Source organism: Equus przewalskii, chromosome 16 (genome assembly GCF_037783145.1).
Source record: "Equus przewalskii isolate Varuska chromosome 16, EquPr2, whole genome shotgun sequence".
Lineage (NCBI taxonomy): Eukaryota > Metazoa > Chordata > Mammalia > Perissodactyla > Equidae > Equus > Equus przewalskii.
The window spans coordinates 76,361,103-76,387,773 of record NC_091846.1 but is presented as its reverse complement, the minus strand read 5'-3'; the positions used below and the strand labels follow the sequence as shown (position 1 = coordinate 76,387,773).

Genomic DNA, 26,671 nt, shown 5'->3' with positions numbered 1-26,671 from the left:
TCTGCTCACCCAAGCCCCTGGCCCCCCTCCCACAAAGCTCCTGCTAGCCCTGTTTCCCCCATCCTATAAAAGAAAAGCCTTTTCCATCCTATTTTGAGATGCTCACAGGTCCTGAGGTCAGAGCATTCTCCCTATTGCAATAGTATTTTCGAATTGAGTCTCCTTAGTTCAGTCCAGATTTGTTTTTATTTGTCAACAGGCCCTGGAGCTAGATTACCTGGGTTTTAATCTGAGGCTACCATAACCAGCTGTGTAAACTGTGAGCAAGTTGCTCAATGAATCTAAGCCTGATTTTAGACTTGTTCTGAGATCAGAGGTCTACAGCGAGGATTAAAGTCAGTCCATTTAAAGCACTTAGAACAGTGCCTGGATCACAGTAAACACTCCATCAATCTAGCTCTCACTAGTACCCTGGGAAAGTCTGTGATGGCTAATTTTATGCATTAACATGATGAGGCCATTGTGCCCAGTTGTTTGATCAAACACCAGTCTACACATTGCTGAGAAGGTAGTTTTTAGATGTATTAACTTTTCAATCAATTGACTTTGAGTAAAGCAGATTACCCTCCACAATGTGAGTGAGTGGGCCTCATCCAATCAGTTGACACCTTAAGAACAAAGGCTGAGGTTTCCAGGAGAAGGAATTCTGCCTCAAGACTGCAACAGAGAAGCCCTGCCTGAGTTTCCTGCCTGCAGATTTTGGACTCAAGACTCCAACATTAACTCTTACCTGAATCTCCAGCCTACCAGCCTGCCCCACAGATTGCAAATTTGCCAATCCCACAATTGCGTGAGCCAGTTTCTTAAAATAAATGTCTCTCTCCACACCTTCCCCCCGCCACACACATATCCAGAGCCCAGAGCACTTCCATCAATTCTTCCTCTCCCCCGGGTACCGCTGGGGGTCACTGGAAGCATCCGGCCTGAGGCAGGGAGTGAGCTGCAGGCTGCAAACACAGAATTAATGAGAGAGCCATTTCTCCACAGTTGCCAGAGAGGGAGAATGGCTTCAGCATAAGTAAAGAAGAAATTGATTCTCTCTGAAAACACTTTAAAAAAAGATCTAGAAGGGAGGTTCCAAACTCAGGATTTTGGACTAGACGCTTTCCCAGTGTCTTCTAACAACACAATCCAATACTCCGCATTCATTAAAACCACTGTTCAAAGAATGCATCTTTCCTCAGGAGGCCTGCATGTTACCACCACAGGGCTGCAGAAGAGATGAGGGAGGGAATTGCTGGGAGGGGTTGTAGGGAAGGGAGCTGTGGTCTGGGGTGGGGAGGGGGCTCTGGAGGGAAGGAGGGGCCAGGACAAAATGAGAGGAGGAGGGAGCAGAGTCTTATGCTCTCCACACTCAGTAGACTTGCAGAATGCTATAAGCAGACAGGACTTCCCTTAAGGGCAGAAATGAGCCCCATGGAGATGAGTCCTGGCTCAGGGACCCTCTTGCACCGCCACACACCACTGCTTTGGGCTGACCGGAGGGCCATTTGCATCCTGGAATACGGTGATGGAGGGATCAGTGTGCAGATGTCCTCAGAAACAGTTGCTAAATGGCAACGTATATACCAGACAGAAATTTGAGTGTCAAAATTGCCACCAACAAGAATGGAGGAATCAGAAGGAGGGAAAGGAGGCTCAGAGTCTGAACTTTTCCACTGCTCACAGCCTCCTCTCTGCTAGTCTCAACTGTGTTCTCAAGCTGCTGTCTGAACAGCCTCAAATGACAGTTACAGTGAGAATGGAGCAACGGGCTCTAACATTTCAGGGTCACAGAACGTTGGAAGTGGAAGAGGATTTAGAAGTCTCCTCCTCATTTACACCAGGAACACATGACTAATGCAGGGTCACCCTAGTCTTAGTATGGCATGAAAATTGAGGGAACAGAATGCAGCAGTTAATAACTTGGACTCTAAGGAAAGACACACGTGGGTTTGAATCCCAGCTCTCTCCCTTATTAGCACTCTGACCTGGAGCAACTTGTCTAACCTCCTTAAACCCTAGTATGCTAATCTGTAAAACTGAGGCAGTATTTGTATGTCCCTGCATTTGCTGGAACAATCCTACAAACTGGGGCCTTAAAACAATAGAAATTTATTCTCTCACAGTACCGGAGGCCAGAAGTCTGAAATCAGGGTGTCGGAGAGGCCAAGCTCGCTCTGTAGGCATTGAGGGGAGGAGCCATTCAATGCCTCTCTTCTAGCTTCTTGGGGCTGCTGGCCATCCCTGGAGCTGCTTGGCTTGCAGCTGCATCACTCCAGTCTCTGCCTTCATGTGCACATGGCCGTCTTCCCTCCGTGTTTCTGGGTCCAACTCTCTCCCTCTTTTATAAGGGCACCAGTCATTGGAGGAAGTCTCACCCTAACTGAGTATGACATGAACTTAACTTGATTATACCTGCAAAGACTCTAGGTCCAGATAAGGTCATATTCACAGGTGCTGGGTGGACAGGAATTTTGGAGGGACACTATTTAACCCAGTATAGTACTTCATAGGATTATTTTGGGGATTAAACGAGACAATGCATAAAGTGTTTAGGGAGATGATTGGCACATACTATGCTATATACATAAAACTATGTATATTATACTATATATATATAACATATATATGTGTATATATATATGCACACACATATATATAAAACACACGCAATGTCTTAGCAGAAAAGAATGAATGAAAATTGCTCAGTCAGGTAAATAATGTGAATTTTTCACTTTCAATCTGTTTCCAAAGGTACTATCCAATTTCTGTTTCTCATTATCTCATGTTTATGTTAATGCCCTGAGCTTATGTGTCTATCTTCAATCTTTTTTCCCTCTATTTCATTGTAATTTATAATACAATTGCCCCAAACATTCCTAAAGCTATGCTTTCATTCCTATGTATTAAAACCCACTCTGAATTACATGCCAATCGAGGTCATTAGTTAGCCACTCTTTATCGCCCCAATACTCTCTCTTAATTCCCTGTCAAATCATAATAGTAACTAACGTTTATTACATATGTAGTAATACATGACAGATGTCATTTTCAGTTCCTGGCATATATTATCTAACTAATCCTCACAGCCATTTATGAGAGACATTCACCTCTGCCTCTTAACCTTATTTGCAAAACAGGGAAGTGAGGCACAGAGAGTGCCCTGGTTGGGGGCGCACGGCTCCGAATATGAGGAGAGGGATGGAACTCATCATCCCACCTGCAGAGGTAGAACCCTTGGTGTGAACTCCCAGAGGTGCTTCTGTCATGAGGCTCTCCTGTCGGGAAGCTGCTTTTCTCCACCTCTGTTTGTGCACACAAGGTAGAGTCAAAAAGCCCCTTTCTCTCAACCTACAAAACTCCGAAACTTTCCACAGACAGAGCAGAGTTTCAGATTCATCTCATCCCCACCTCACCCCAATGAATATCTACTACAATTCCTTTCAAATGGATCAGTTCTAGTTTGTTTGTTTTATAAAGGACAGTATGTGTTTCCATTGAGATTATAAATGCTTATGAAGCACACTTTTTTCTCTACTTCTTTTCAGTTACTCTCACAGTACCTGGTAAAGTTGTGACTACGTAGCAGGCAGTTAAAATAATTAATACTTCTCAGGAATATGAATTTGGTATTGGTGAAATATTAAGGCACTCATGAAATTCATACAGAATACCTCAGAATTTAAATGGACTTAATTCCCAGCTCTTTATGATTCTATAAATGCTTTCGAAATGGGCACATTTTATTACCTAGCAGCTGTTTCCTATTAATTGAAAGCATCATAGGCCAGTGAACATAGCTCTGTGAAATTCGAAACTGCCCAGGGTTGCTGGATTCAGCATGTACAGGGGCTGAACACATTTAGCCTTCCAGAGCTCTGATGCAGACACGTGCCTGGAGCTGAACAACTCGTCCTTTGCGCTAAGATTTAGAAGTGTGTCTGTTACAAGTGTGTTCCTGTGTCTGCCTCAGAAAATACCTCAGTGGAGCTACATCTTCCCACATCTTCCTCTCCTCTGCCAAGTTAGAGGAATGGGGTCATTCACAGGTTAGCTTCCTGAGGTGTCTGTTCTCATATCTTTGAGAAGTCAATAAGATGGGGTGAATCTGATACAGCTGTCATTTCCCTCACTTTGCCCAGGCCTGGTGTCACTCTAGAACATGAAAGGTGCATACAACAGCATATTGCTGTGTCTTTTCACTGGGAATTTTCTTTTTCCCTATTTCTTCCTTAAAGACAGTATGACACTCTATATTTGCTTTACAACCCCAAATATCTAATACAGGACATACTCACATTAGTTGAATCCAACTATTCTAGGGAGGGTCTACCTACATTCTATGTGAAGTATATACTCCTAATTTTGAGTTGTAGAAATAATTACCCTCATGGAGCACTTAACACACATGACACCCAAATTTGTTCATAATACATGCATGTAGGAAACCAGAGCTGGGTACCTACTCGGTGAATTTGACTACCATTCTAAAGGTGGCAGGGCCTTGGTTTCAATTTCTATAGGGTTCAGCTTAAATCCTCTTATTGATTGTCACCTAACTGCCTATTTGCACAGCTGGTCACGGAGAGGTTACGGAGAGAGAATGAGGCTGCTTTCAGTAGAAGTCCATAGCGGCCACTGGGAAACAGTACCGGAGTAAATGGGTCGTCTTCTTATAGGCAGCATTAATTAAATGGCAGCAGTGAAAATTTATAATTGGCTTCTTTTTTATGCTCTAGGTACGAAAAATAAATAAAAATAAATTTTAAAAATTAAAAGAAATATAAATTATGTGCTAACCAACTACTTCACAATTTTCACTTCTATGCCAAGCTAGTGAATGCAAGGAGTGGGCTGGGGTGCTCATGAGCTCTAAGTTAACAGGCAGTCTCATTTCACGTTTCATTTAAAAACACTCAAGGAATATCTGAAATTTATTCTCTGACCCAAGGCTACATGTTTGGGGGTGGGGGTTGGTAGGAGAGTGAAAACTTGGTCCTAATGATTTACTTATAAATTTCTAAGGGAGGAGATGTTCAGTCTATCAATGGATCATCCGATACATATTGAGCATCCACTGCATTCTAGGCTTATTCTTAGAGGGTTCTGTATAATACACCAACAGTTAATACTTCCTGTAAATTATTCAGAGGAGGTGAAACCATCAAGGCTTTACAAATTTGCACCTAAATCAACATGACATCAAGATTTCTGGGCCAGAAGCCCAGGGCAATGGTGATGACATTAACTGAAATAGAGAACAGAAGAGGAAATTTTGGTTTGAGAGGAAATGGGGATAGATATTTAATTTTGAACATGACAAGTTAGAAATATCAGCCATCAGAAAGATGGAGTCCAGAGTTCAGCAGAAAGGTCTGAAAATGATTTGGGAATCTAGCGTGGGTCAAAGTGGATGCAATGAGAAAAGGTGAGGCCTTCCAGGGAGGATGGGTAGAAAGAGAAGAGTGTTAGGGTCAGAGCCTTACACCCTGGACCTCAGAACTTAGTCCTCTGCAGAAACTGGGGGCCAGGGTTCTGAGAGGCAGGAAGAGGAAAGAGAGTCTCACATTGTTGTAACTGATATTTTCCTTTTTTCCTAAGAGCCTACTTCAAATTTTAGGTTAAAATGGAGATATAAATGAAGTTGGACATTATGGGTCTGCAACTATGCTTAAAGCACTTTGTGTGGCTGAAACAAAACAAGACCTCAGCAAATACTTGGCAAATAAATTAATAAATAAATTCTCTGAAATTGTAACAAAAAAGGGGGCAGGGCTGATCAGGGAAAAAGGAGGAAAAATGCCAGAACATAGAGAACAGCTGTTCCCTCCTTTGGCCATTCCCTTGACAGTGAGCAGAGAGCCCACTAGACAAGGGGAAGAAAGAGTTTCCCACAGCAGCGGAGGCCAGCCAACGTGTGGAGTTGATGGTGCAGCTCATTTACCACGAGAAATCAATCAGCTTGAGAGGTGATATAAGTGTTCTTACCACAAAAGAAAAAACAATTTTAATTAAAAAAAATTAAAGGAGTGAGAGGAAAGTTCTGGAGGTGATGGGTAAGTTTATGGCCTTGATTCTGGTGATGGTTTCACAGGTATATACTTATCTCCAAACTCCTCAAGTTGTATAGAGTAAATATGCACAGCTGTTTGCATGTCAATCATACCTCAATAAAGTAGCTAAAAAAAAAAAGAAATCAACTTGAGAGACAGTATAGTGCGGTGAACAAAATATGGTTTCCACATGCAGGTAGACACGGGAAAGTAAACAGTTCTTCTAAGGCTCAATGTTCTCACGGTTATACTGGGGAGAAAATCCTACCTATTATATATGGTCATCAGGAGAACTAACTGACTCAAGTCATGTAAAGCATCACCAGGGCTGAGTATGCCTGCAAAACACTAGATAATAAAAGCATAAGGAAGTCACTCCATTGCCATTTATGTGACTTTTAGTAGGAACATATTGTAACATATTGTGGACTAATTAGTAAAAACTGACAGATATTTGGGAGAGCAATTCTAATAGAGGAAGTGCATTCGCATTTAACTTTTCTCTGCATACAGACACTTCCTCTCTCTCTCGCTTTAACTCTTCCACTCTGTCTTTCTCTTTCTGTCTCTCACCCTCTCGCTTTTCTTTTGCATGGTATGAGTCAAAGATAGTTGAATTAAAAGCCCAAAAAGAAAATTTAGAACAAATTTTCCTTTTTAGATGGAAAAGAATTGCTGAACACAGTTTAGACTGATGCAGTATATTAGAATGACAAGTTGCACACTAAAATATCACCAGCTCCCAGAAGAGAACAATAAAGCCTCAAAGATAGGAAAAATGCACTTACCAAAATGCAACATTTATGAAGTTCAACAAAAATCCTGAATTGCTTCTAAGCAACATGCTACAAAACTTGGCGTGAATAACATGTTGGTCTTTGATAAAGTGCATTTGATTCTTTATACTCAGTAAGCCAAAGGAAGTACTTGGAAATAAGAGAGGAAATTATTTATACAAATATGCAATCTGCAAAGATTTAAACAATAATTTAAATGGAAAGGTTTGTTCTTATGGCGATATTTTTACTGTGTCAATTGTATAAATGTGTACATTTGACTATTCGAATAGCTTAAAGATAAATGAAAATAGGACTATCTACCATGACTAAATGAAAACTTCTTCCTGGATACATTTCCAGGAGAAGAAAAACACACTAGAGAGGTTATGACACCTCTAAAGAGACTGCTTGCCTTCTCAATGCAATTTAACTTCTTAAATTTGCAAGAAATTAATAGTTTTCCTCTGATACAATGAGGTCTATTGGCAGTCATGTGAGAGTTTCCAAGGTAGATGAGAGACACAGAAGAAGTAATGGATATAACCACTACATCATACTTGGGTCACTCCAAGTAATGAAGAAGTGTACCATCTGCTGTGGGCCGAATGTGTGTATCTCCCCCCAACCCTGCCCCAAATTCATATATTGAAGCTCTAATCCTCAATGTGGTAGTAAGAGTTGAGGGCCTTTAGGAGATAAGTAGCTTTAGATGAGATCATGTGGGGGGAGCTTCCATGATGGGATTAGTGTTTTTATAAGAAAAGGCACAGAGACTAGAGCTTCCCCTCTCTGCCACGTGAGGACACAGTGAGAAGGTGGCCATCTACAAGCCAAGAAGAGTCCTCACCAAACAGTGAACTCGCTGGCACCTCCATATTGGACCTCTCAGCCTCCAGAACTGTGAGACACAAATGTCTGTTGTTTAAGCTATCCAGTTGATAGTATTTTTTTATGGCAGCCCAAGCTAAGACACGCTCTGTGGACAAATATTTTAATTTTACATTGCAATAATGTACTTAAAATGTAATAATTGATTAGAAATTCAAACTCTTTTGTTGAAATTTAAGGGGAATTCAACTATTTCTTCATCTTTTGATCCTAATGCTGACCTTAGTTATTGAACATCATCCTTGCTTCCATTAGCAATAGAAACTATTTTGGAGGAGTAGTAAAGTTATATAAGTTGTCCTTCTGAGGATGTTCTTCTCCAAGAATCTTTAAAAATTTTTCTGTTATTTCTGTCAAAGAGTAAACAAAATAGTGCATAGAAAGGATGTATTACAGTTTGTTGCACATAGCAGGAGCACAAAATACTGTGTATGTGTGTTCGTGATTGTTTTTTCCTGCTTCCTGTTGTCCCTATCACTTTGAATACCTTATATTGGTCATTACACCAAGCAAAATGTGGAACTTCACTATCCAGTTCTTTTTCTCCATTCAAAAACAAACACACAAAAATAACGTCTTCAACAAAAACCAGCTCAAAATTAATGATGGATTATTCAAACAAAACAAAAATTACTCCTTGCTTCTTTGAATTGAAAAGTCAAATCTGACTGCTTCCTTAGATTTTAGCATCTTTATATCAACATTCACATATAAACAACCTTCTATACGTAATCCACATTCATTTACTCCACTTAAAAATATACGTTAATGAGTCCTTGCCAGGTACTGGTGGTTAATGAAGGATCTTAATTTTAGGCAAGAAATATGAATGCCTATTTATCAGATTATATTATAGTCCGTCAAAATGGTATCTGTGTATACGTGTGGAATAATTTCTGTGAAGGCAACCTGAGGATAAACTGTACTCTAAATACCATGGGAGGGGCCGGACCTGGGCAGAGTAGGCAAGGGTGCACACTCCACTTCGACGGCCCAGGATTTCGCCGGTTCGGATCCTGGGAGCTGACCTAGTGCCGCTTATCAGGCCATGCTGAGGCGGCATCCCATATAGCAGAGCCAAAAGGATCTACAACTACGTACTGGGGGGCTTTGGGGAGAAGAAGGGAAAAAAAAAAGAAGATTGGCAACAGAGGTTAGCTCAAGTGCCAATCTTTAAATAAATAAATACTATAGGAGAATTTTAGGGTAGGAAATCAAATAGTTAAGAATAAGGACAAAGGAGTATAGACACCATGCCGACCCATTTCTGAAAACTTTGAGTCACATGTCATCCTTTTCTTCAGTTCTTATTTTTTATATCTAATTTCAGTTATAAGTCCCCTTTTTTCATAATGTGCTTCTCGGGTCCATTCATTCTCCTATTCTTATTCCTCCTTGCCTCCTCACTCTTAGCTGCCATAGCTCCTTCATCAACAAGTATATGATGCAGTAAAACTGCCACCATAAGCTCCATCATCACATCTCCATTTAGCTACATCTTTTCTCCCATTGCCCTGGATCGGAGGTTTCCAGCCCTCTCTGTGCACCACAACATCCAAGGCACCTTTGAAAACTGTCCTGGCCCCGGTCCAGACTGATTGAATCAAAATCTTTATGGGTATGGACTAGATGTTGGATTGGAAGATAAAATCTCTCCCCATGACCCTACCCTACAGACAGGGTTGAGATGGTCTTAGCCAAACCACACTCTCCCTCGGGCACCAGGCCTCATCAGCTGCATGCCCAAGGACCTTGTGCGGCAATTTTCTTCCTTTACTTGGGTGCCACCAGTTTTTCCCTCTCAAAAGAGTAATTTTTTTCAGCATATATTCATGCTCTTATTTCTCTCATCATTATAAAGACCTCTTGGGCTGGCGCCATGGCATGGTGGTTAAGTTTTGGCATGCTCCGGTTTGGCAGCCGGGGTTCACAGGTTCAGATTCCAGGTGGGGACCTACACCATTCGTCAGCCATGCTTTGGCAGCGACTCACATACAAAATAGAGGAAGATTGGCACAGATGTTAGCTCAGGGCTTGTTTGTTGCACCTGGTTGTTTTACCTCATTTCACTGAATTATTAATATCAGAGTTTCTTGGGACTCAGTCCTTGGACTTCTTATTTTTTTTATTTATTTATTTTTTTGGTGAGGAAGATTGGCTCTGAGCAAAAATCTTGCCAATCTTCCTCTTTTTGCTTGAGGAAGATTGTCACTGAGCTAACATCTGTTCCAGTCTTCTACTTTGTATATGGGATGCCACCACACATGGAATGATGAGCGGTGTGCATGTCCACACCTGAGATCTGAACCTGCAAACCCCAGGCCTCCGAAGCGGAACACATGAACTTAACCATTATGCTACTGGGCTGACCCCATGGGGTTCTTAGATCTTTACCTAAACTCCTTCCATAAGAGATATCATATAGTCTTTGGGCTTTCACTACCATCTATATGCTCATGCATCTCAAATTTATATCTCCAGCCAGCCCAACATCTTCTCTCTTATTCTGACCTCCTAGAGGCATCCCAAACTCAGTAAATGCCATTTCATTCTTTAAATTGTTCAGGCCAAAACAAACTTGATATTGTCTTTCAATCTCTTACTCCCTGTGGCAGGTAGGATTTGGGTTCCATAATTTTGCCCCCTGGTGTTATATATGTGAAAATGTTATGTCATCTGGGGAAAAGGAATTAAAGTCGCTAATGAGCTGAACTATTTTAAGGGAGATGATCCTGGATTACCCGGGGAGCCCAATGTAATCACATGAGGCCCTGAAAGCCAAAGAGGAAGGCAAAGATTTGGACAGAGAGATGTAAAAACAGAAAAGGAAACAGGAGGAATTCGAAGTATGTGACGGAGACTCAATCTACCATTGCCAACTACAGGTGGACAAGGGGGCTATGGGTCAAGGAATGCAGACGGTCTCCAGAAGCTGGAAAAGTCAAGAAAACAGACTTTCCCTAGAACCTCCAAAAAGGAATGCAGCCCTGATGATACCTTGATTTCAGCCCAGTGGGACCCATTCTGGACTTCTGACCCATGGAACTATAAGATAGTACATGTATGCTGATTTCAACCACCAAATTTGTAGTAATTTGCTTTGGCAGCAACAGAAAATTAATACACATCCGATCCCTAGTTCATCAGCATTTCCTGCCAGTTCTATCCTAAAAATATATCCAAAAATTGACTATTTCTTACCACACTCTTGTTCCACTTTGGTCCAATCACCGCCATTTCTCGCCAAGCTTACCACTAGAGCCTCCTAACCAGTTCCCCTGCTTCTGCCCCCCAGAATCCTTCAGTCAGTTCAGAACGCAGCAGCCAGGCCGATCCTGTTAACTCATAGTGATACGAGGTTTCCCTCCAGCTCAAAATCCTCTAACGGCTTCAACACTACTAAGCACCACAGAGTCCTTGCCATGACGCTCCCAGCCCCTACATGGTCTGGCTCCTCTCCTTCCACCCTTTCCAGTGAGGCATCTGCTGCCACCATGCTAGTTCCTCCAACAGGCTGGGATGCTCCCTCTCCAGGCTTTGTACTCCCCTGAAATGCTCCTCCCTAGATATCCATATGGTTAACTCCCTGCCTCCCTAAAGAGGCCTTCCTTATTAATGATTCATCTACTATACTAGATGTTTAACTTTATCTTATTGTTTATGGTCACCCACACTACACAGATGGGCATCATAGTGGTAGAGATTTTGTCTGCTTCATTCACAGCTGTCTTACCCATAACAAAGACTCAATAAATATTTGATGCATTAATGCACTTTTCTCATGAAAAATGACTCTTGGGTTTGTTCTTTTGTTCCTTTTCCTACTGGAACTATCCCAACCCAGCTCACTCTTCTAACATTGAAATTTCACCATGGTGTTTTTTATTGGTGTATTTTCTTCCAGTTCTTATCCTCACCCTTCAATCCATCCTAAAGATATATATCCCTGATTAATCTTTGCTAAAAAGGATTTGTAGCATATAAATTTCCTTCTTAGGGATATACAACGGCTCCTGCTGCATTCTGCTTCCAGATTAGACCTTGAAGTATCCGCAATAATCTTATCTACTTAAAACAAGCTCGGCAGCTCCTCGCCGCGCTTTCCTCTCCTTTCAGACAGACCTCCATGTTTAGGCTCTCCCACTTCTGTGTAGCTGCTCCCTCCTGCTGCTGCCCAAATGCAGGGTTTTCTCCTTTCCCTCCTTCAAACATCTAAACTTTAAGCAACCACCAAGATCAGAGTCTCTCAAAAATCGCATTCTCCAAGAAACTTTCTCCAACCACTCCAGTTCTACCAGACTTCACTTCTACTCATTACTATTTCATGATGACTTTTTTTTCCCTCTCTCTACTTAGACTGTAGGTTCTTTGAGGACAAGACTCGTGTCTCTTTCTGCTCTTTGTTCACACAAGTGACAGCAGAGTTCCATGCCCATAGCAAGCGCTCAAAAAGTATTAATTCAGTTTGTATGATTTCAATGTTTTCCCAAAACATTACAATATTTTGGGAAACATTGTAGTATAATATGTATTTCCTCTTGGAAATACAGTTTCCTCTTGGTCTCTGGGTTTATTATTTTACTATTCTTAATTTCTTTTTAACCCTAACTTAGGCACTGTTTGTCCCACAGATATGTTACACAAGAAACTTGGTGACTTTGCAAATCGTGTTTTTTGCTTCATTACTTTTAAATCAACATAGGATTTAAATGTAAAGGCATGCATTCTAATTCAGGTTTTCCAGATGCACTTGGATGAACCACTTCACTCTTTCCCTCGACACTACGGGAGGTCCTGGGATGGGCAGGAGGGTGCAGCGAGCCTGACTGACAGTGTCCCTGCCCCTCGATGTGCTTATAGCTTCATAGCTTCACAGAGGAGATGGACATTAAACAAGAGCTACAAGCAATAAGAGAATAATAAAATGGGAGGTGAGAGTTCCTTCCAGAGAATATGGTGCATTGGCTGCATCTCAGTGCCTCCACGTGTAAAATAAGAGGATTGGAGGAGAGGATCTCTTCGATACCTTCCAGCTCAGAGATTCTCTGCCACTGTCATTGCATTTTAAGAAAAATCAAAACTCAGAACTTCTCAAGAGTATTCCAGTTTGACTAGCAAGCCCAGACCAAACCATGAGATGAGCTACTTTAATCTTGTTATTATAGCTGCTATTGTATATAATGTGCTGTCATTTTTCTTAGATACAGATCCGCAATCCCTATTTGGAAGATTTGGGACCTTGTATGTTACTAAATTTATTATTTTTCCACATTGAATAGGGTAAAAAATATAAATAGCTCAGGGACAGTTTTACCACTGAATGAGTTACCAAAAATTTGGTTTTCAGAGTGACAAATAAATGGCAAGCAATAGGATATTGGAGTATATGAGGAAGCCTTTTGGTGTAAACCTAATTCAGTCTGACTTTCTTTTTCCAAAAGGGCCTGCTGTGGCCATTGAGCATGCATTGTATATCTGCTTTACGCATTTGCTGTGTCCCAAAGACAAGAACAAACAGCCTTAAGACAAAGGTGCAACTTCCCCCACAGTGGCATTTCCTTAAGGATAAGCATCTTTCCTTAGGCTAGGAGCTGATTGCTGTGCTCACCTGTGACCACCCAGCTCAAGACAACAGACCTGATACCTGCTGTGCCCACTGAGACAGCAGACCTACGACCTGCTGTGTCCATCAATTGTTGTGCTGATGGAGCAGTCTCATGACTATTGTAAAAAGGACATTTCAATCATATGTGAAACATGCTCTTTGAAGGTATATAACCACTCTGTACACCCTTCCTTCCTTAGGGAAGGAAGGCCCTGGGCTACATGGTCCTCACATTTGGCTCAGAATAAACTCATCCCAATTTTCATTTGTGGATTGGCTATGGATTATTTGCATTGACAAGAGATTTTGATTTTGAAATCTGGTTCATGGAATGTGGGTCTTTACTCTCTACATGCCTGTTTTAGATTAATTCAACTACTGGTTTTAGAGGCAATGAAGGTAAATTAATTTCTTTTGCTTCTTTGAAGTTTCTACACTTATACCTACAGCTGGAAAGTTTTCTCACTTTAGAACATTGGAAGGTAGATTCTAAAAACAAAAATAGAAAAATTCATACACAAAAATACATGAACGGTGTGAAACAATAGTCTTGTAAAGACAACTGAAATTTGGATTGAGTATCCTTAGTAAAATGTGATGCTATAAGCCAGCGAACTTTAAGAGGTAAATGAATTGACTCAAATCTTGAGAGGTTTGGGACTTTACTACCAAATCTTTACTACCATATCTATCCATAAATGGGATAACAATCACCAAATTTTGCAACACAATCTCATTATCAAAGTTAAAAATTTCATTGGAAAAAACCCTTCATTAACAATTTAAATCAACAATTTGAAAGAGAATCACTTACTTTTCAGGTAGGTAATTCCTTAAAAGAAATACATAACAATTTTATCAAAATTTTGCATTTTTTCACTTTTACTAGGAAACTTGAGACTTTTAACAGTGTTCATTAGAAAGAGTATTTTTTTCCTTATTTCAAGCAGTTAAAAGAAAGCCTCTAATATTTAAAAGAAATTCTATCCCCCATTATGCCACCAAGAAAACAAGCAAAAAACATGAAAACCACATCGGAAACATTTTTTCTTTTTGTCATGTACCTTCTTTGTCATCGTGGTGGATAATTGCATCCTGTATCATGTCAGCAAGGTTAAAATGAACCTTCTGATTCTTCCCATGCTTCAGCTTCTTCAGGAACCCTTCTTGCTTCTGAAAAGCCTTTTCTCGTTCATAGTAGGCTTTGATCTGTTCACAGCGCATGCGTTTCACCAGCCGCTGCCGTTGCCCAAGGGGAAGGGACTCCAGCAAACACTGGTCAATTTCCATTTCATGGGATCGAAAAACGTTACATAGCTGAAAGCAACCTGAAAGAAACGCAATGGAAAAGTTACCAGACCTACGACTCCAACCATGATCGCAGCACTACAGAGCACGGCTGATTTTCTATCACCCATCACACAAGCAGACTCTCATTCAATCCTCTTTGTGATTGACAGACAAAGGTGAAGCCCCCTCTACAGACTGGGTGAAAAGCAAAGAGAGTCGATGTCTTACTCAAGATTGCATAGTAATAAAGCAAAGAATAGAATTAGATATAGATATGTGGTTTTACTCAACATAATTACTAACAGTACATCCTTTCCTATTTCTTTAAATCCTCCCAAAGGCCTAAATGTTTTACCACTGTGTTGAGCTCCTTCATTTCATTGAATAATTCTGACTAAACTTTGCGTGTGAAATTTTGGCAGAAAGTCATTCCAAGTCTTTGAGAACACTTATAAAATTAGGTTTGCGTATCATGATGATTCTGCTAATCCAATTTAACACAATGTATGTATGCTATCAATTGTTTATATGACACAGTGATCATTTTCCACCAATTTAATGCTAAATACTTCTCCGTGCGATCAGTGACTTTCATTTCTAAGATATCTAAAGATGGTTACATATAAAGATTGAGAGCGAGAACAGAGATTTTTCTGAATATCATGGATACCATATTGCTGTTGTGGTCTTTGTCTTACAGAGATTGACAAACTGAGTTCTCTGTCCTGACACTGAAAATACGCACTACCTTTCAAGATGCTTTTTCCTACAAACGCCACTCAAAACATCTGTAATGAAATTGCACAAACTCGGATATTTGCCATGAGGTTAAAATTTTGCTATTGGCTGAAAATTAATGTTAGAGCCTGAAAATTCTAGAAACTGGCTCACAAATACGGGTTCAGATAAGTGTTTATATGTGTTTCTCTTAACATATTTATGCTGTAAGTCTCAAGCAGTAAGAGTAACCATGCATCCAAAAAATGTGGCTGATCTGGAAAGATCATGCAGTAAGGGGCTACTTCACCTCTGGAAAGGTGCCCTATTCCTTTCAAAGGACAACAAGTGGTGACAATATTATTTCCACTTCTGTTTCACTGGATAATTTGCAAAGCTTTATTTCACAATCACCAGGCATGACAGTCCTTCTGTTGCAAGTAATGTTCCATAAAGGCTCAAGACAAAAACAAAATCAAAGACGGTGATCCTCTATGGCCAGATACGTAATATATATAAGGGAGGTGGGGAGAGAAGTCGTGTTGGGGAATTTTGTTTAGTTTCTTAGCATTTGACGACATTTTAGAATCACATGTTTTCGTAACACTCTTCATAAGTATTTGTAAGAATGATGTTAGAAGTATCAAGTAATTACACATAGAATGTTCCCTTTCCAGTGACCTAAACACAAAGTGATGACAGTGATTCTGAAATAATGACACATTGCTCTAGAGTACGTTTGCTAAAAGCCATGATCGCTACCACAAACAGATTATCTGAGAGCTTATTAATAATGGACAGGAAATACCTTCTGCTTTCAACTCTGTTTAGAACACTGCACCAGGTTTGATTTATTGACTTTGATGCTGTGACACTGTGACTCCTGTGACTGCTCTGGTTTGTCAGTGGATGCCCAGGGAATCATCGGAGCCACTGAAAAACCTAAAGAAGTAAAACCAGTGACATTGCAGAGTGTCACGTGCTGATTAGCATGCAGTCCGAGGCACAGGATAATCTAATAAACACAACAGTCCTCTCATCTGTAGCTCTTAGGAAAGATCCCATGGTGAAATTTTCAATTAACTTTTAAGGAGTCTTCAGTGACAGCTCATGATTCATTGAGCAGCCCTCTCAGGCTGTCAGAAAAGACTGCTGAGGGTTGTTCGTAAATTAATTCCCTTAGGATTTGGCAAATCAGAAGCCAAGCTGTTAAATTTCAAATCCCCCATGAATAAAATATTGATTCTTAACATATTTTCTTGTTAAATAATTCTCCATGCTTTGATTTTTAATGGTCTAAACTTTGATTTATTTTATATTCTGAAAATGTATTGGGCACTGTGACTTCCTTTTTGTCATTTAAAGCATATGGTTCCTTATCTACTTCCTATAGTGACTCAAATTACAACTTGGTTAAATCAGTTAAACATCCTGAGCAAAGATTATTACATATGTATAGTTATTTTCTCATGAGAAGTGGGTAATTCTTGATGCTGTCTGCTTCAGTCACGTCTTGGAAATCTCTCTGGAATATCTTTTCCTGAGTATTTGTTGTTTCTGAAGCACGTAAAATTTTGATTCTCCCAGGTGGGGTAGATGCAGTGGTATTCTGAATCGGCCTGCACTGACTCAGGAGAGCATCTCTTCCCATCTCTGTGTTTAGTGACATCACATTGATAGCTTGAAATTGGCCATGCTGAGAGTGTGCCATGAAAACAGACAAACACAACAAATCAAAGATTCCATTCCCACCTCGCCAGAGCTGACAGTTAAAAATTTACCAGGACCCCACTCAGGACAGTAAGGGTGTAGTCTTATCATTCAAAATTCTATGATAATTTTATTGTTACTTTGATTACAATTTAACACTGTGGAAAAAAATAACTTCTCAGCAACAGCAACCTATGTTAGGGGAACGTCAATTTTTGTAAAATATAACACCAAAATATCAGGCTACACACAACAGAAGTTAATTTTTGCTCAGATAAAAAGTTAAGATAAGGGCTGACTGGTGAACGTGCTCTTCCAGGCAGCAGTGGCAGGACCAAGGCACCATTATGCTGTGGCCATCCTTGGTATGTGGCTTCTACAGCTGCCATGCTCCAAGGCATCAAGCCAACAGAAGGGACTGAACATGATCAAACACTCGGGCATATTTCCTAAGCCAGGCCTGGGAAGCTCAAAAATGACGTCTACTCATGTAGCTAAGGAGAAGAAAAAACTGGTTTCAGCTAGTCAATCTCTGCTACAACAACGAAAACATGCTCTGTTTCACTACAACATGTGTCTTTGTAACACTAATTACCTATACGTCATCGTGAGAATGAGGGCCGTGCAACACTGCAGTTGTGCTAGTTCATGTGGGTTTTTCTTGCAGGCAAAGAAAGCCGCAATAGTGGGAAGGAATTACAGTCTTTATGGGGAAGAGCCCTCATTTCAGTACCTGGGCAGGCAGAACCCATCAACCCTACTTCATGACTATTGGAAACGAGGGCCTGCCCAGGACTCATTCCAGGGGAGCAAACAACCTGGCCAGCTCAGACTCACTCTCTTGCAGCCTTAACCACACCCTGCCCAGGCTGTGCACATTATCACCTGCCGTACTAAGTACTGTTATTCTTAGAGCCCTTTGACAAAGTTCTAAAGTTTTGAGTAGACTGCCTGGAAACTGTTTCCCATAACTCTGTTATTTTTAGTGTGCTGTCTTATAGATTGATCGCAGCACACAGATGTGACATAGCTGATCCATAGAACACGTATTATCCTCAAATCTACACAAATGCTGCTGACTAAAATGCTTATACCATATATTTTCTTGTTTACTTGTAAGCCCTGTAAACGCAGGAACTTGGGCTGTTTTATCCACTGCTTATTCTCAGCATCTGGAATAGTAAGTATTCAATATTTTGTTGTTGTTCTTGTTGAATGAAATTGTTTATTTCATACACATACCAAGGGAGGTCACAGCATAATGGCACCTTGGTCTTCCCATCACTGCTTGGAAGAGCACATTCACCTGTCAGCCCTTATCTTAACTTTTTATCTGAGCAAAAATTAACTATTAGATTGCTGGCAGGAATATCATGTGTCTTACTAGGAGCTGATCCAGCACTCAACCTACAGTCGATAAATGCTTTATACTTCTGCCCTTACAGACAGGTACAATGATACCATACTTGTTGTCTGGTTGTTCTTCCTCACACCATCTGGCCTGACACAGTGTAGCCAAGTTTATCATTGCACTGGATTTCTAGATGGACAATTTTACTCTTTTCTTGGGGGGAGGGGCATCATATATATAGCACTATCCTACAATTCCTGATAAAAATGTATAGACATCTACCATAGCCAGAAGTCCCTGCGCAGCAAATGTGCTTCTCCATATGACAAAAATTGAGAGCCAGCAAACAAAATGCATAAAGGAAAAGGCAAAGATCTCTGTTAAGAAATAAATATGTACCATCTAGTAAAAACATTAGTAGCCCCATGCTTTGGTTTTGGAGGACCCTACACATGTGCCATGACCTCAGGACTATATACTGTAGCAAAGTAGAAAGATAAAGAGTAAAGTTACGGGGAAAGGGAACTAAGGAAATGAACTCCTGAAATTATTCTGTAGCACAACTGCCAGAAATGGCTTCATCTCAGTTAGAATGAAAATCTTCATGTGGCCATGGCACACTCAATGTGGGAGATTTTTATGCACATCTCTCCATGATTGCTAGAGTAAACAGGCAAAAAAGTTAGCAAGAGCGTAGATAATTTGATCTAAAGCACATTTATAGAAACTTGCACCCAATTTTCAGGGAAAAAGCTTTTTTCAAGAATTCATGGATGATTTATGAAATTAACTGTGGCGTAGGCCAAAAAGCAAAGCAAATTTCAACAAATACTGGAGAACTGAAATTACACAGATATTTTCTTAACACAGTTGAGAACTGGATATCAACTATAGAAGTAGAACCAAACCTCCCAATATGTCCAGAAACTTAAAAAGCTAATCCTAAATAAAGCATAGTTTAAGGACAAAAACATAATAGAAATAATGAGCTTTCAGAACTAATCACTGACGAAAGCAAGTCCACATCAAAATTTCATGGATAAAACTAAAATATTCATAGAAATGAATTTATAGCATTAAATGTTTATATTAGAATCTTAGAATCAATGAGCAAAGTACCTGATTCATAGTTAGAAAAGAACAATAAAGGAAGCCCAACAAAAAAAGAAAGGGGAAAATAATAAAATGAGGATATAATGAAATAAGGAAAGAACAAAGAGGAAGAAAGACATGAGAAATGGACAACATCTAGGAAAATATAACTTGCTGCAAGTATCTCAAGAAGAAATAGAAAACTTAAATAGATTTATAATCTTATATTAAATTAATTGTTAAAAATTTAATCACCAAAAAGAAAAAACTAAACAAACTGACAAAAAAAACACAGACCAAATAATTTTACATGTGTGTTAGGAGTAGATACTTGCATTTCCCCCAATTCTTCTAGAGAGTAGAAACAAATGGAAATTGTCTCAACCCATTTTCTGAGACTAGCATACCCTTGATACCAAAATCAAGTGAGGACACCACAAAAAAGGGTGTTACAGGTCAATCTCACTCATAAATGCAATGAATATTTGTAAATATTTGATATTTGTAGATATTTAATATTTGTAAATATTTAATATAAATCTCATTTATAAATACAATAAATATACACAAAAGTATAAATATGAGTGCAAATAGCCTACATGTAGATGAGGAAAATGAACCCAGGAGTGTGCAAGTTGTTAGTGAAATGAAAGGATGGCTAATTTTAGATCTGTGAATGTCAATCACTACTTTAAACTGTTTCAAATTTAGAAAAGGAAGGCCCTCTATCATTCCCTCCATTCTACCTCAAAATAAAGGTTTTAGTCAGCCTAGAAAAAAAGGGGAAAAAATAAAGGCCATAAAATATGAGTAGGAGCAAGAAAAAATTCAGTTATCATTGTAAACACTGTTATCTGTATAGAAAGACCACACACTCTAGGACTCAGCTGTTAGAAATGATGGTCCAGAATGTTGCTCAACACAAGTCGATATTCACAGAGAAGATGGAAGCTACATTTTCACACCTAACAACAGATGTGCAGCCTCACTAAGGTATATAAAAAATATTAACATATTTCACACTCATTTGATTGACAAAGTTGATAAACGTTGTAACATGGCTATTAAAGTGCAAATTGGAAATACTTCATTATATCTAAGATGTATCTCTCCTACAACCAAGATGTGTATCCTAGAAACCTCTTAAAAAATGTTGTAGCTAAAAATAAACAAATATGAAATAATCTAGCATGCAATGAAAAAGATTAGGAGTAACAAAAACCCACTTTGTAAACAATCCTCCCTTATTACTGAAGGAAAGAAGTCTATTTCGTCAACTTCTGTCTTCAGTATTTTCTACCTGTGGCGTTGGTAGAATAAACACTTAGATCAGTGGGACAGAACAGAGACCTAGAAACAGGTGCCCACAAATGCAGCCAACTGGTTCCTGACAAGGTGCAAAAGCAGGTCAAGGAGAAGTCCTTTCAACAAATGATGCTGGAGCAAGTGAACAGCCATAAGGAAAGAAATGAACCTCGACCGAAGCTTCACTCCTTATACAAAGATTAACCCCAAATGGATCAGAGATTTAAACGTAAAGCACAAAACTAGGACACTTTTAGAAGAATGTAGGAGAACATTTTTGAGACCTAGCATTCTTAGGCTCGACACCAAAACATGGTTCAGAAAAAGTCATTGATAAACTGGACTCTATTGAAATAAAACCTTTGCCGTGTAGAAAGACCCATTAAGAGGATAAAGAGAAAAGCTACAGGCTCGGGGAAAGTTCTTGCAAACCATATATCTGACAAAAGAATCGTATGTAGAATATACAAAGAACTCAAAACTCAACAGTAAAAAAACAAACAATCCAATTAAAAAATGGGAAAAAGACATGAAGAGACATGTTACTGACATAAATAGATGACAAATAAATACATGAGAAGGTGTCCAACATCACTAGCCGTTAGGGAAATGTAAGTTAAAATCATGATGACATCTCTCTACACATGTGTTAGAAGAGTTAAAATTAAAATAACACTTGTGACAATATTAAATACTGGTGAGGACGTGGAGAAACCGGACCTCTCACCATTGCTAGTGGGAATGTAAAACAGTACAGCTAGTCAGGAAAACAGTTCGCCAGCTTTTTAAATATCTACATTATGTGGTAACATTTCTAGGTGTGATTATGTGGCTCATCAAGACCATTCAGGATGGTTTCAGATGTGCTGAGGCGAAGGCAAATAGCAAACTTCAGACGCAAGCATGAGAAAAGTTCCCTCCGCAGGCAAGCGTGTCAGAGGAATCTCTCCTGGAACATTGTTAGGCCGCTGCCCAGTGACAAGTTGGCGGTCACCATGGAGCACCAACAAGAAGACAAACAAGAAAATTAGGATACAGTGCCTGTTTTTCTTGAGTGATTATTTTTTTATTATTAGTGGAAATGTTTTTGTCCTTCGTGAGTAGACCTGAAAAGCCTGGGAATGGAGTGGACTCGGGTAAAATGCTCAACATATATCTAGGCATGACTAGAAATAAATGCCTTATTGACCTATTTCTCCAAAAGAAAAATGAATCATCAGAATGAAATAAAAATAAATGTTACAATTTTCCCTATGAAGGGAAAGATAGCATACTTTATCATTTATCAGCAAGAATGGATAGTTATCTGAATCCATGAGGATAAATCATATGTCAGCTTGTATTGGCAACTTCGGGAATGCTTTCTCTTACAGACTTCAAATGTTGCGTGTATTAGTTAGTGGACCCTGACGCCCTGCTCAGAGCCCCTTTACTGGCTGAAGCACTGGTCCCCAGATACACTGAGTGCTGGCCCATAAGGATTCAGAGCCGTTCCCTCTGGAGAATTTCCAGCTAGGCCAGTCTCCCCAGGAGTGGGAGACTCTGCTCATACACCTTAAGTCACAGTCACTGATGACCCACACAGAGGTACAAAAATATGTCCCCTTGACTCAAGAGGAGACAACTTTATGGTATGATTTTCACCCCAGAGCAAATTGAATCAGGATGAGTATAGACCTCACCAAAGAATACATTGTTTTTCTACTTTTTTCTGTTCTATTCCCTGCTTCTCTAACTCCCTATGCATTTTCCCTGATGAGCATTCCCTCTCTATATTGTCATGCACTCCTGAATTTCCCTCTCAGACTCTGCTTCTAGGCGACACAATCTAAGATACATAAGATTATATACATTTATTTAAATTTTCTTTTAATTGTCATGATTTACTTCAAAGGGAAGGTTTTTTTTCATAGATGCAAAATTTATACAAACTGAACATATTTAATGATGTACGTTTTCAAAACCTGAAAATAACAGCACAAGAAATAAGATGACATATGCAAAAGAGTGAAGTTGGACCCTATCTTCCAGCATATGCAAAAATTAACTGAAAATTCATTAAAGCCATATACTTATGGCCTAAAACTATAAAAATCATGGAGGAAAACATAAAAGTTTCATGACATTTGACTTGGCTCTGATTTTTTGGATATGACACCGAAAGCACAGGCAACAGAAGCAAAAGCAGACAAACTGGACTAACTCGAAAACTTTTATGCATCAAAGAACGCAATCAACAGAGTGAAAAGGCAGCCCACGGAATGGGAGAGAATATTTGTAAATCCCATATCTAATAAGGGGTTAATATCCAGAATATACAAAGAAGTCCTACAACTCAACCACAACAAAAATCAAATAACCAAATTTAAAAACAGGCAAAGGACTTGAATAAACATTTCTACAATGAGCCATCACCCTCACGGCTATTAGCAATGACTCTTACCAAAATACAAACAAACAAAAAAACACCCAGAAAATAAGACTTGTTGATGAGGATGTGGAGAAATTGGAAACCCTTTGCACTGCTGGTGGGATCGTAAAATGGTAAAACCAGTATGGGAAACAGTATAGAGGTTCCTTAAAAAATTACAAATAAAACTACCGTAGGATCCAACAGTCCAATTTCTGGTGTCTGTCTGAAAGAAATGAAAGCAGGATCTCAAAGAGATATTTGCACACCTATGTTCACTGCAGCATAGCTCAAAATGGCCAAAAAGTGAAGGCGCCCTAAATGTCACAGAGGGACGAATGGATAAACAAAATGTGGAATATACACACAATGGAATATTAATCAGCCTCAAAAAAGGAAGAAAATCCTATCCATGCTATAACATGGATGTCTCTTGCGGACACGCTAAAGGAAATAAGCCGGTCACAAAAAGACAGATGCTGTATGATTCCACTTATATAAGGAGTCTAAGGTAGTCAGATTCATAGAAACAAACTAGAAGGGTGGTTCCCAGGGGCTGGAGAGAGGGAGAAAGGGGTAGTTGCTGTATAATGAGTACAGAGTGTCAGATTTTAAAGATGGAAAGTTCTGAGATCTGTGTCACAACAATGTGAATATGTTTAACTGCCTCAACTGTACACACAAGAATGGTTAACTTAGTAAATTTTATGTGTTTTACCACAAGAAAAAAAGTGGGATTAAAGAAAAGAATAAGACACAAGAGGCTGCATCACAGGGGTTTTAAAAACATATATACATAGTTTAAGTACTTCATGAAAAGTGTAGCTGCAAATTTATTGTTTATCCCACTTTATTAAAATGCTTGCTGTGAACTCGAAGTGGCCAGAAGTTAGTTGTCCAGGGAGGAAATTAGGAAGCTTACACACAGGTGAAGCACACGCATGCGTGCATGCGTGTGTACAGACACACACATTTATATCCATGCACCCAATGACTCTCCTAGCAGAGGTTTTATCCTCAGAATCAATTGTTATACTGTGCTTTCAGAGTTATTTTTTACTGCACATACAGCAACAACGAAACAAAGAACAACGAGGATTTCCAAAGACAACAGTATAATCAGCTTCAACATACTCCCTCAGAGCCTTAAAAAAAATCCTCCGTCAGCATTGAAGTCTTTAAAAAGTGCTAGATTTTAACATCCTTGTAATCAAGCTGCAGGGCCATATCCCTCTTTACAGAGTAAAAAATCATACAAAGAAATACAAATTACATTTGGGGAAGATATTGATGTTATGCCCTCAAAAGTCTCAGGAATTAGATCCACAATGCCTGTTTCATATAATCCTGCATTGAAACACTTGACCAAAAAATGAAGAAATAAACTTAAATAATTTGAATTCTTCTCAGGAAAGCCAACAATATTTTTCATTTCGCTATTTTACTGTCTTTAAATTTTTTAATTTATGTATCAAGTAAGTGTTTCTTGGGTTTCCATCCAATTATTAAGGCATGCTTCTCTAATAAAAGAATGTGACAAATGTCTTCTTTTTAAATTAAAATGGAAATAAAACAAATACACATGACATAAAAATTACGGCATACTCTAAAGTATATTTATTTTTTACATATCAATCTATACTTTTCTATGTTTAATATTTTCCTTATAATATTTATTTAATAACAAGTGATTTGATTGTGATAAATAGCTTTCCAGTGGATATAGATTTATAGTCCTAATTCTTTTTAGGTTTTGTTTCAGGGTAACAATAAAACTGAAGATTGTCACCTTGAGGTGACGTTCCTGGCTAATTAGCCAAATGGACCCACATGTCTAATTAAATCTATGGTTGATAGAGGGCACCACGTCATGAATGCTTTGTCCTGTGTCATAGGTGGTTCCAAAATCACATCCATGGGCTAATGCCCCGCACAATGATTTACCTGGATATGTAGAACACTGAATGACCAGGCTCATTTTCAGAGACAAAACAGGCACATTCAGGATCTGCAGAGCTTGGTGACTTGCAGCCCCACCTCAGGATATCAATTAGCTTTTATCTCATTAGAATCACACTCAATGAGAATTCCTCTGGAGAAATCTAGCCCCTTCAAGATCAGAACTGCCTGCTGATGGCTATTCTCAGATGCTTCGGTTGGCATGCCATATGGCTGAAATCAAACCCTGTCTTTTCCTGAATACCCCTGCCTTTCTAAACACCAGGCTCCCACTAGGGGTGTCTCCAAGATTTGGAACTGCAATTGCTGGCCTGTCGCTTACAAAAGAGGGTGATGCTATGGAATTAAGACAGGCTCGGACAAGCTGGATTCCCGGGTGGCTCAAGAGAAAAGCTCTCTTCCAGTTCACACTCAGTAAGATAGACTTAGACCCTCTGCCCCAAATAGACATTTTGGACCTTCCAACTTCAAATACTCTTCTCTCTGAATCCACATCCACACATCTCATCCTCAGTCACCATCTTCACTTCTGGTTGCAAAAGACTCAGCTCACTCTATTGCTGCCAGACTGTGTTTTCAACAGGCAAATTCCCCGGTGTTCAGATTGTCTCAGAATGGGGTCCCCGCGAGTTTCAACACACCAGTTCCCTCCTAAGGAAACAGAAGCCATGACTGGCTGCGTGACCCCACCAGTCAGTCATGCAGCTTCCTGGATGCCTTCAGTCTGCGTCCTGAAGCAACACTGTCAAATGAGCGCTGAGTATTTCAAGTACACGACCAGCGAGCACAGGCTTTACATTTACAGCTCCTCTTTAAATTCCTGTATTTTTTTTTAATTTGAAAGCTTGTGTATATCTATCCATGCAACTCTAATTTCACAGCTGTAAGTAAATTTTTTTTAAAATTTCATCATTTTCCTAATCTTGTAAAACATTTAATTTAAAATGTTACCTTCACATAAAATATTTGGCATTTGACATTATTTTGATATAAAATATTTCAGTCCTCAAATGGGCTGACACAAAATTGAATTTCCCACTTAATATTTAATTTTGGCTATATAGAGTCTTTTTGTCTCCCTTTCTTTTTGTAAAGGAAAAAATTTAGGGAAAAGTCAGATGTTGAAATTTCTATTATACTTTCTAGGTTAAGAAACTTTCTAGGTTATAGCTTGTGTTTTTAAAGGATTTCCATTGCCCTTTGCATCAGTTTGTAAGACATATTCAGATAAAAGATGTTCTTCAAGGTCAATTTAGGACTCAATGTCAGAACAAAAAGTACAATTCACGGATAAGCACCCCTACGTCCAACATAAGGACACTCCTTATCTCAAGTCTTAATTATTGCATTAAACACCTTTGGCTTTCATCCTTCACCACTCCACTCTGCTGGGAAAACTTCAAAAATACTTTGTCTTAATAGTAACCCAGAACAATGGTATAGTAAACAAAAGTAGCCAAAATCTACAAGCCCATCAATAGGCTCCACCTTGCCCACAAAGGATTACTACTAATTAGGGCCCCACACAAA

General features: G+C 39.4%; 1 protein-coding gene across 4 annotated transcripts in view; it reads right to left on the bottom strand.

The window, feature by feature from the left end:
* The window catches only part of MYO16 (myosin XVI), a 597,681-nt gene that overhangs the window by 437,177 nt on the left and 133,833 nt on the right, over positions 1 to 26,671 (bottom strand). For all 4 annotated transcript variants that reach the window (XM_070579270.1, XM_070579268.1, XM_070579272.1 and 1 more), the window contains exon 2: positions 14,372 to 14,635. In XM_070579270.1, the coding sequence (XP_070435371.1) occupies positions 14,372 to 14,597 (226 nt within the window). In that variant the 5' untranslated portion in view covers positions 14,598 to 14,635. The remainder of the gene's footprint in view (positions 1 to 14,371; positions 14,636 to 26,671) is intronic.